This window comes from Condylura cristata, unplaced genomic scaffold (assembly GCF_000260355.1).
Source record: "Condylura cristata isolate star-nosed mole 26May11 unplaced genomic scaffold, ConCri1.0 scaffold00019, whole genome shotgun sequence".
NCBI lineage: Eukaryota > Metazoa > Chordata > Mammalia > Eulipotyphla > Talpidae > Condylura > Condylura cristata.
This window is the reverse complement of record NW_004567120.1, coordinates 12,265,806-12,277,272: the sequence shown is the minus strand read 5'-3', so window position 1 is coordinate 12,277,272 and position 11,467 is coordinate 12,265,806. Positions and strand designations below refer to the sequence as shown.

Genomic DNA, 11,467 nt, shown 5'->3' with positions numbered 1-11,467 from the left:
TACTGAAGTGCACCTGGGACACCAGAGTGTTCATTTATGCTTCAGCTCACGGTCTGTTTCTCCTTTCCCTTTCTCTTCCCAGTCAGCTCTGTACTTGTTTGCCTCAGCAAGCGTTTGTATTGGGACTTCCCAAATTTGGGGGAATGAGGGATTTCCCGTGCGTGCGTGCACACACACACACAAGAAATGCCCTGTGAGAGGAATGCCCCCCACTCCCACTGGAGGGGAAAGATAGATCCAGGGGTTCTGGAGGAGATGGGGCCTCTAACCTGCTCCCAGACAGTCCAGGAGTCAAGGCTGCTGGCCCCGTGATACCCCTGGGGAACTGGATCCTAACACCAGCTCCCAACCTCACCAAATGCCCATGCCCTCTGTGCCAAGCAAGGCACCTCAGAGGTTGCTCACCTGGCCCAGCTATTAACTTGGAAGATAAATATTGTAACTGACTAGTATGGAAAGATCCCCCTTGGAAATCTATGTAGACTAGTTATCTTTTAGAAAATAAAGACAGCTAATATTTTCCTTCATGTCTGAGAACTAGGATTCATACCTACTGAAAAAAAAAAGCTATGCCCAGCAACATAACCTGAAAAATCATCCCAGGATACATGTACACTATAATCACAATAACATGAAACACAGGCGTCCACATTCCTACGCAGAGACAGAGAGACAGGGAATGGAAGTTATTGGTGGGTTGTTTTTATTTTCTTTCTTACAGTTTTCTGTATTTTCTAAACTTCTTGTAGGCAGGATTAATGTCTTTCGAATCGGCTGGTCTCTTCTTGTTCTGGTCCCCACCACAGGTCAGTCGGTATATGTAATACCAGGTGCCAGCCCCGATCACCAGGCCCGCGGCCATCAAGCCCAAATTCTGAGCACGCCCCATGGTGCAGCTGCTGCGAGGGTTTCTCCGGAGTGCGCGGGAGGCGGGAGTCTGAAACTGCAAACTGGATCTGGAGGGGGGTGTTCGGGGCGGGAAGGGAAAAAGGAAATGAGGCGCTGGTTTTCCCCTCCTTTTGCATCGCCAACCCACCACTAAAGGAAGGACAGGCCCCGACACGGACAAAAGCCCAAATCAGACAGGAACAAATTGGAGACAATAAGGACTGAATGCAAACCCGATCTTTCACCCTTCTGGGTCTCTCGCCTCCTAACTCCCCATCCCTGCGCTTTCTCGGGTCACTGAAGCCAAACATTTCTGTGGCAGGCGCTGCCCTGCTATTTACAAGGCACGAAATTTAAAAGAGGTTGGGTTCCGGAGTCCCTGCGAGGGGGGGAGGGGGCGGAATAGAGAAGCTCCTCAAAACTTGAAAATTATGCTGCTCCCCTTCACCCTCTTTCCAGGAGTTTCCAACCAACAGCCAACCTCACACCGACCTACAGGAACCAGAACGAGTTTCCTCCTCCTCCTTCCCAGCCCCCAGTCAGCGCCGAGGAGACAGAGAGCTGGTTACCTGAAGCCGGGTGAGAACCGCTATCTGAACCAGACTTCGGCTCACAGGCTCCCGGTCACGTGAGGCTACGTCACTGGTGAGTTCGGGTCCTAAATTTCCCCTCCTATTATTAGCAGAGCAGAAGGCGACCAGCCCCTTTTCTCCCCACCCCCACCAGGCAGGACGTGGTAGCTCCTTTTAGTCTTTGCCCACACAACAAAGATGTTCTTTTTCTCTGATTACTGGGAGTGGCAGCAAGTTCTCCTGGGCTGCTGGGAAAGTTTACTTCTCTGGGATAAGAAGCCCAGCCTTTTTTTTTTTTTTTTTGCTCCCTCGGCCTTTTATCTTCAGAATTAGTGAGGCTCTTTTCTGCAGTCTTCAAATGGGGGAATGAGGTGCTGGAAGGGGTGTCATGAAGAAAACAGAGTAGAAAGGGATTTTGTTACTGTCTTGTTGGGGCTATTCTGTCCCTTTTGGGGAAAAAAACACAAATTTGTTGGAAAATATGATTAAACTATTCTCATTTAAGAAAAATAGATTCACTTTTTATTTTAAAATGCTTATGTGTCATAAGCAATCATTCTTGCTGCATGAGTTTTACATATGCCACTCAAAGAAATCTTAATATCTTCTATGTCTTGTCTCATGACACTCTAATCACTTATCTGAGAGTTTATAACCCTGCTAATATGGCACAGCCAACTTAAGCTTTATTTCTGGAAAGCAGGAGAGTGGTTCTATGTTGGAAAATCATTCATTCATTTATTCAGTACATTTACTGAACACCTGCTAGGTATCATGCATTGTTCTCCATACTATAGCAAATTAAACAGACCTATACCTCTGATCTCATGACCCTTACATTGCAGTGAGAGAGACAATGAACACAATCAATAAACAAAACATACAGTATATTGTTAGTGACGCATACTAAAAAGAAAATGAAGGCAGGCAAAGAAGGTACAAAAAGTTGAAATGAACTGAACGTTTAGATAGGTTGGCCAGGGAAAGCACCAGTAGAAATGTGACCTTTGAGTAAAGACCTGAATTCTGGATGGGTCTAAATATGATGAATAATATGGAGGAATAATAAACCAGGCAGGAGCCAAGATTCAGTAAAGAGAACATGTATGTTCCAGAAACATCAAGGAGGCCAGGGTTGCTGAGGTAGAGAGAGAGCAGTAGAAGATGAGGCAGAGGAGCCTCCCTGGTGGCCTAGGGGGTAAGTCTCAGCATTATCAGAAGACTCCAATATGCATTTGAGTTCCCTTCCTGGCCAGGGTGCTGGCTCGCATATGACCCAGCTGACCTCTCCTGTCTCTCCCACTGCTCCCCTCAGCAGTGTATTTCAGTAGATCCACCTGTTCTGCTCCTTACTCTGTCCCTGGTGAATCCTCTCATCAACGCCCCACACCTCTGGCCTATACCCCAGTTCTTCTATGCAGAGTTAAATGAATAAATCTTTCCAAAAAAAGGGGGGGGGAGAGAAGAAGAGAAAGAAATATTAAGGTTGAAGAGAATAGGGCCTGTCAGTTACTTTTAGGACTTAGAAATCTGTTCTTAACATATTGAGAAGTTGATGGGCAGTGTGAACATGGGGATATGTGGAGGATGACTACAGGAAAACTAGAATGACGAGGGCCTCCACTATCTACAGCATTCATCACATCAACAAGCTAAAGGGTAAAAGAATAATTACAACCAAAGCATGAGACAAATTTAGCCTTAAGCATTCTTCAGTTTAAGGGGGGAAAAAAAAGCTATTAGTGGGATAGAAATAGAAACTTTAACAGTTAAGAATTATATTTATGTAATTTAATGACTCATTCTTGGATAAATTAAATTAGATATAAAAAATCTTTAACCTAATGAAGAATATATATCACCTACTCTTCTGACTCCAGAGTTCTCCCTTCATGTGGGCTCCCAATACCACAAAACTGATGATGACTGACATTGTTTCTCTCTACTACTGTTTTGGGTCATGTTGGTAAACATAAATGAAAGTGCCAGAGCAAAAAAGGATATATTATATCAGAAAAGCATAAGTTATACTAAGTGACACGCCAGAGCATGAGGCTGTCAAGCATCACTATACTCAATGTGCTTCTGGACATTCTCCTGTTTAATGCACCACGTGCAGAAAAGGAAAGACAAAAAGAAAGAAATGTTAGAAAGGGAAAAAAAATCTTGTAGATGGTCATGTATACTTTCCTGGAAAAACACAAAGGTGTCACCTGAAAACTATTGAAATTAGAGTGATTGCAAAAATTGGCAAGTACAGAATTAATATGTAATAGCAGAATATTGTCCTTAAGCAGAAAATTACCTATCAGAAATTTCAATTGGAAAGAACAACCTTTCAGCAACACAGCTACAAAATACCTACAAAAAGCCTAATGACTAATAAGAATTACTTAGCTGAAGAAGCTTATGAAATTTGATTAACAAAGATAATAGATATGAGCCAAATGGAGATAGACCATGGTCCTGGAAGGGAAATCTCAATTTTAAGATATTAATATTCCCCAAATTAATCTGCAGATTTTACTGCAATGCAGTACAAATTCCAAATGCTTGTTATTTGCTTATTGTTGCTCAATTTGGAACTTGATTAATAAGCACGAATACACTGACTAATGTGTGCAATTGGAAATTGTTAACAGTGTCTGAGAGTGGAAAAACTATCATAAGACTACATCCTTGTATATACTTAATATATTGCCTCACAATTTTGAATATATATTGACCACTGGTGTAAATTACTCATCTGGACTACTATATATAGCACAGACACTCTAGGTCACTGGTTCTTTCTGCCTGAGGGAGGAGGCCACAGACCCCTAGAGAAACTAACGAGATCAATGACCTCTATTCCCCTCCAAAAGGAACTTAACCACACCTGTCCTCATGAACAAAATTGTGTGCATAATTTCAGCCTGTAAGAGCAAAGAGGTGGCCATTTAATAACGCCCACTCTAGGTTAATGAGTCAGGTTGGTGCAGAAAGTTCCTTGGAGGAGGAAGAATTTTGACTGAGGGGTAAGAAGGTGGGTGTGGGCTGCAGGCAATAAGCTTGAAGCAAGGCTCTGTTTGCCCTTGGGTAACCTGCTGTGAGGAGGCCAGAAATGGGTGGTCCCAGCTGGTGGCACCTCTCAGACCAGGTGGTAGCAGCAGTCAGTGGTAGGATCAGTGGACACTGGGTCACCGTGAATGAGGGTCCTTGCTTCAGCAATTCCCCTTACAGATTCCATGGAAACCCACAGCCCTAAGGGTGGGTGTGAATAGCAATCTCTTCTGTGCATCCCTGAGTTACCCCTGTGGGAATGTGGGGAGGGAAGAGAGGAAACCAAAGTAATTTCTTCAAGCTGGTCACCTGAGTGATGGTGGCGTTTACCACCCGGCCCTCAGTTCGTGTATATTTTTGGAGTGAGCAAGTCAAGTGCCAGAGGCTCTGGAGCGTGGTAGAGGGTAGAAAGGCAGCACCCTCTTCCTCTGTCCACAGGACAAGGGGGATCTGACCATCTCTGCATCCCCACAGCCTTCATATGCTTGGCCTGACAGTTCTTTCTTTTACCTAAAGCTGAATCAGGAAACTGGAACCTAATATAGGGACAGGTGCTCAAAACTGTCATAGTGACAGCCATCAACTTACAGGAGGCTCACACAGCAGTCAGCAATGGTTTGGGAACATTAAATAAATGTGTTTCTCTAACAGAAGACAAGATCATTTATTTATCCAACATAAAAGCTATCCCAGGAGGAGAAAAAGTGGGATATTATTTGTCCAGAATAAATAAGATCGGAAAACTGGACATCTCTCCATGGATCAATTTACAGATCATATGGTAACATGCTTATTTTGCTGAGAAAAAGTCCCATTTTAGTTATTCAATTACTGTAACAGGATTTGCAAACTTCCTAATGTGGCCAATAGTATGCATCGCCTATGTGGTAAAAACTTACTGGTGCTTTCCAGTATAATTGGGGGATCTTGTTTTTATAAAAGATGCCCACTCTTTATTTGTTGTTGACGTCTGCACACTAACCCCCGGTTTTGTTGTACTTTCTTACTATGACAAAAAAGAGTGGTGATAGCTTTAAAAACCAAGTGGAGTACCCCAGACCCCACTCTTACTCCATGTCTCCACTGGGACACAGCCCCTTACCCATACTGGAGTAGGGAACCAAAGCAAGGAAGTGGTGGCTGAGGATTGGAAGGGGGAGTGAGTTTGGTGAGAGTGTCCAGTAACACAGGAAAAGATGAGACAATCCCCCAACAATAACAAAAGAGAGAGAATTTCTCAATAGCTCTCCAAGATGCATTATTCCCTCCCCTGTAACCAGAGAAAGGCAAATCCTGACACACAGAGAAGGGGCTACTTCTGGCCTCCAGAGCTACAAAGACCAAAAAAAAAAGAAATGAGTGACGGGACCTGCTGTTCTGGGGTGAAGTGGGAGTGGGGGTGAAGGAGGGGGCGCTTGCTCTTAGTGGGAGTGGAAATTGGGGACCCAAGCTTACTGGCGACGAGGTCCTCACGTGACCAGGAGCTGACGTGGGCAAAGGTACTTAAAGCTCTGATCGCTGTCCTCCGTTCTCCTCTGGGTACCAACTCAATTGCGCTGCGCATTGCCGTGCGTTTAACCCAGGACAGGAGGAGCAGGAGAAAATCCCCCCAGATCCGGGCAGGTGGGTGTGAGGGTGGACGTGACCCGGCACCCCTGCATAGGGGTAGCCCAGAGATGCGGAGTTTGAGGCCAGGGACGCTTCCGCCTCGTCCGCTCCAGGCGGGCTTTCCAGAACCCCCTAGCTCATTTCGGTGGGCGGCCGGGGGAGGGGGAGGGGGGTTGTAAAGACTGCTATACTTGCGAAGAATCCGCTTACTTCCTCCCTCAGCCAGTTTTTTTTTTTTTTTTTTTGGTTTTGGTTTTGACACTCAGGCCCCGCACCCCACATCCCGTCCTGCTTGGAGAGGAGGAGGGACGAGAAATAAACGTGGCAGCGCTTATAAGGCCAGTGGGGAGGTTGGGAAAGGGTGACTGGAGGGGGCACGGAATTTGGAAATAATCCTGTCTGTTCATTCCCACCCTCACTTTGCAGATGCCTTCCTCCTCCCCGCCCCCGCACGCTCCCCAGCCCCAGACGGCCCCCTGTCCTTTGGGGGTGCTGGGAAATGGGTGTGCCAGCCTCTGTAGGGGGATGGAGGGTTTGGCGCTGTTTGGGCTTCACAGGAGGGGGGACCCGAGAGAGTCTGGTATTAAACCGCCGTGTTAACTCCCAGGCGGCTTCCAGATACTTCCGATTCACATAGCCCTTCATCCCGTTTTTTCCAGCCCTGGAAAAGGAGTTCGGGTATGCTGGCGGGAAAAATGGAGGTTATAAGGGGACTTGGTGGGGGGTGTGCGATGTGGAGAAACAGCGGAAAATCACGATCCTGAAAAACCGAAAGGCAGCACTCAAGGGCCTTGTTCTGCAGGTTACTGCTAGGCCTAGGAGGCGAAAGACTGAAGGACAAGCGATCACAGATTGCTTGGCAGTAATCCCCCGTCCCACGTCCCATCCAGCTTTTGCTGCACCCTCGCCCCGCCCCCTCCCGCTTCGGTGCAGGAGAAGGGGTGTGGCTGTGTGTCCCACAGAAATGGCGGCCGGGGGGGGGCGGGGCAAAGGGGAGAAGGGGTTGAGTGCCTGGGGAGTCTGCGCAGGAGGGGGGATTGAGGGTGGGTGAGGGTGGGTGAGGATTGTGTAAGAAGAATTAAGGCAATCGGGAGGTTGTCATTCTGGTATGTGAATGCTAAAATGCAATGAATTATTGGGACTTTTGTCCTGGATGCAGTTCCATCCACCAGGCTCTCAGTCTCCCAGAGTCTGCAGTCTATTTTTCTGCCCTTCAGTCTGCTCTTAAGATGAAGCTCTCACTGAACTAAAGGAAGGAGAAACGATCCTAAATCCTTGGAGGTCAGTGTGAGGGGTGGAAACTGGGAGCTCCTAGTGTGGGTGTGTCAGAACCCCCCCCCCAGCAGAGCCTGGGACAAGAGGCTCCTCTTCCTGCATCTTCTCCCTTTAAAACACACTTACCCAGGGCCAGTCCCTTTGGTTCAGGGAAAGGGGTGTGGCATCTGTTTTTTTAATTAATGGTTTGAGGAGAAAAGGATCAGGAAGGAAAGAAGAGCCCTGGAGGGGAAAACTTGGCCCACTGGGATTCAAATCAGGAAAGGAAATGGAATCCAACTCACCCTTTCTGGAATCTATTGCAGGTCTGTCTGCTTTGGGGCCCCACAACTACAGGTGTGGTGGGAAAGAGCAAACTGTTCCTGCTCCCAGCTGGCTGGTATGTGCATGAGCTCCATGTGGGGATGCCTGGGGTGACACTGATTAGAACAGAATCTGGGATCATGCCTGCTGCCTTTCCCACTAATGATCAGCTTTCCTGATGGCCCTACTGCCTTTCGGCTTCCATTGGTGCTGGGTGGGCTTGGGCCAGATTCCCTAATCAGCCAACCCAGGCCTTGGTACTGGTGACTCAGTAAACAGTGACTCCCCTCCCCACCACCAGACTCTCCTCTAAGCAGGCCTGGTTAGGCACGAAGTGAGTCCGTGCTCTAAACCTCATGTCTGCCCTTTCCCCCAGGCCCTTGCGTGGCTTACAGTCTGCACAACTTGCACACCTGAGCTGAAGAGCCTCGCCTGGACAAGCGCTCATCCCACTTAGCTAACCAGCTCCAGGGCCCTGGATCGGAGAGTCACGTCAGCCGTGCCATGAGCCGAGTTCGCGACGCTGGCTGTGTTGCTGCGGGGATAGTGATCGGGGCTAGCGCCTGGTACTGTGTCTACAAATACGCCAGGGGAAGAAACCAGACCAAGAAGAGACTGGCCAAGCCCAAGACTAGGGCTGTGGCCGGGAATGGAGCCAGGGCTAAAGCCGGACTCAGAGCTGGTTTCACAATCGACCTTGGGCCAGGCGTGGGTCCTCCCCCGCCAGTCCGGGTTGAGGCAGATAGCAGAGCTCAGGACGAAGCCTCCCCTCGAAATGCGACTGGAGCTGAGATATTGGCCCCAGCTGCAGCCAGCCCTGAGGCTCAAAGTGGGGCAGAAAGTCAGGTCCACGAGGGCGAGGGAGTCGGGGTTGGGCTTAAGGCTGAATCAGTCGTGGGCACAACGGCGACTTCAGCAGTGGCACCTCCTGGGGAGGCAGAGGCTCCCGTGGCTTCAGAAGCCCCCACAACTGCAGGGGTTCCCAAATTCGCAGAATCCCCTGCCACAGTGGAGGCTCCGGGGGCGCCAGCCTTGCCTCCTGCAATGCCAGTCCCTACCGAAGCGGCAGTACCTCCGGAAGCGGTAGAGGCACCTGCGCCCACCACGCCTGGGGGAGTTACGGCAGCCGGGGCATCTGTGCCAGGCGGAGGGGTGGAGCCTGCTGGGGCTACGGCACCTTCGGGGGCGGCGGCGGCGGCTCCGGGGACTTCAGGGTCTCCTAGAGCCGCGGCTGCCGCCAAGAAAACTACCCCCGGGGCTCACACGGGGGCTATACCCAAGGCGGGCCCCGGGGCTGGAGCTGTGCCCAAAGGTGGGGCCAAGGGAAACAGATCCCGACCTGGAGGCAAGGGTAAGGGCAAGAAAAACAAGGTTGAAGTGGACGAATTGGGACTGGGCTTCCGTCCTGGGGATGGGGCTGCAGCAGCTGCTGCAGCCTCCGCTAACGGGGGCCAGGCTTTCCTGGCAGAGGTCCCTGATTCTGAGGAAGGGGAGTCTGGGTGGACTGACACAGAGTCAGAATCGGACTCTGAGCCTGAGACCCAGCAAAGAGGGAGAGGGAAGAAGCCTGTTCCCATGCAGAAGCGCCCCTTTCCTTATGAAATTGACGAGATTCTGGGTGTCCGAGATCTCAGGAAAGTCCTTACTCTGCTGCAGAAATCAGATGATCCTTTTATCCAACAGGTAGCTCTGCTCACCCTGAGCAACAATGCCAATTACACATGCAACCAAGACACTATTCGGAAATTGGGAGGCCTCCCAATTATTGCAAACATGATCAATAAAACCGATCCCCACATTAAGGAAAAAGCCTTAATGGCCATGAATAACCTAAGTGAGAATTACGAAAATCAGGGACGGCTTCAGGTATACATGAATAAAGTGATGGATGATATCATGGCCTCTAACCTGAACTCAGCAGTACAGGTAGTTGGACTAAAATTTTTAACCAACATGACTATTACTAATGATTACCAGCACCTGCTTGTCAACTCCATTGCAAACTTTTTCCGTCTGTTATCTCAGGGAGGTGGGAAAATTAAGGTTGAGATTTTGAAAATACTTTCAAATTTTGCTGAAAATCCAGATATGTTAAAAAAACTGCTTAGTACCCAAGTACCATCATCATTTAGCTCCCTCTATAATTCTTATGTGGAATCAGAAATTCTTATTAATGCCCTTACTCTGTTTGAGATCATCTATGATAATCTCCGGGCAGAAGTATTTAACTACAGAGAATTCAATAAAGGTTCCCTTTTTTACTTATGTACAACATCTGGAGTGTGTGTTAAGAAAATCCGGGCCTTAGCAGATCACCATGACCTCTTGGTGAAAGTGAAAGTTATAAAACTAGTGGACAAATTCTGATTGGCTATGTGCACGCAAAGAATTTGAAGAAATTTCTTGTTTTTGCAATCTGGAAGCAATGAAAATTGAAAATTACTTTTTTTCCATATAGTAAAGGGATCCTTTCAGCTGCCAGTTTTGAATAGTGTATCATCCAGAGTGATGTTATCTGTGACAGTCTCCAGCTTTAAGCTGAATCATTTTATGAATACCAAATAAATAGTCCTCTTGTACTGAAAACACATTTGTGACTTTAATCGTGCTGCTTAGATGGAAATATTTTTACTGGTTCCTCTGAATTAACAGCGAACCTGTCCTTCATGAATAGCCTATACTTCTATCATTTGTTTTGACTTGAATTTATTCACCAAAGACTTCATTTGTGTGTCATCAATAAAGTTGTATGTTTTGACTGACAAAAAATTGTCCTTGTGCTTGAATTTCAAATAGCTGGAGAGGTAAGATACATAAATGCAAAAGAATTACTGACAGTATCTGGGCACATACTCATTTTCAATTATATACTGTCTTTTTTAAAAAAGCAGAAGGTACTAGAAAGCATCAAGGAAGACGGTCACTTTGAAGCTGGCCCCTGAAGACCAGCTTGAGAAAAATGTAGAAGGGCATTCCAGGAGGGGGAAATGGTTTGAACAAAGGCACAGGAGTGGATATTATTTTCATGTGGTAGAAAGGAATCCTGTTTTACCTATTAGTGGCAAAACATGGCAAAGGAGTAATGAGAGGTAAAATAGAAAGCATGAGGAAAGTTTGGGGAAGACCCTGAAATATCCTGTTGTACTCTGGAGTTACTGGACACTTTTAGCAAAAGGAAAAATTATCTGGTGGCAATTTGCAAAAAGGATTGGAGTTGGAATGGGAATTTGAGTGGAGATTAGAAGCAAGAACATTAGGAAGTATGATAAACCAAACATGAGATGATGAATGAAATAGGATGGTGACTGTAGGAATTTTTAGGGGATGATGGTGACTAGTAACTAAAAAGACAAAAAAAAAGTACAAGCCTGATTTGGCTGTAGGTCAACTAAGATGGAGAATCGTATGATCTGGTGCAGGGCCTGATAGAGATAACCCTCTTTCATGGGCGAGTTTGGTGCTAAATAAGCAATGCCAAAGTGAGTTAACACTTAATAATAATGAGGGGGAAACAGTGTGCTAGAAAGATGACTCTTGGTGCCAAGTATTTTTTTCACCTTACTGTGAGCATTAGGTTTGCTTTCTTTTAGAAGAGGCACAGTGGTGAAGCCTTTATGGAAACCCCATCTCTGAGTTCACTTAAGAGCTGATGTAACCTTCGTCTCCTCCCTGGCCCACTGAAGCAATGAAAGAAAATATAGATTTTCTTAAACAGTCTGTTTTCTCAATACCCCTCACAAAATCCTCATTCTTTGCAAGTGCATGATAGGCAGTGTAGA

At 47.1% G+C, this 11,467-nt stretch overlaps 1 protein-coding gene across 2 annotated transcripts; it reads left to right on the top strand.

Moving 5' to 3' along the window:
* Positions 1 to 6,048: 6,048 nt before the first annotated feature.
* On the top strand, positions 6,049 to 10,445 carry ARMCX2 (armadillo repeat containing, X-linked 2). 2 transcript variants are annotated; one of them, XM_004685652.2, is made up of 3 exons: positions 6,049 to 6,125; positions 7,691 to 7,764; positions 8,065 to 10,445. In XM_004685652.2, exon 3 carries the CDS (start codon positions 8,193 to 8,195, stop codon positions 10,053 to 10,055), a length of 1,863 nt encoding a protein of 620 aa, XP_004685709.1. In that variant the 5' UTR covers positions 6,049 to 6,125; positions 7,691 to 7,764; positions 8,065 to 8,192; the 3' UTR covers positions 10,056 to 10,445. The 2 variants fall into 2 exon arrangements, with proteins under 2 accessions (XP_004685709.1, XP_012582746.1); XM_012727292.1 differs by lacking the exon at positions 6,049 to 6,125 and adding an exon at positions 7,377 to 7,391.
* The last annotated feature ends 1,022 nt before the right edge of the window (positions 10,446 to 11,467 follow it).

Bases quoted from the DNA above. Each gene is read 5' to 3' on its own strand.
- ARMCX2 (XM_004685652.2), top strand. From the start codon at position 8,193: ATGAGCCGAGTTCGCGACGCTGGCTGTGTTGCTGCGGGGATAGTGATC.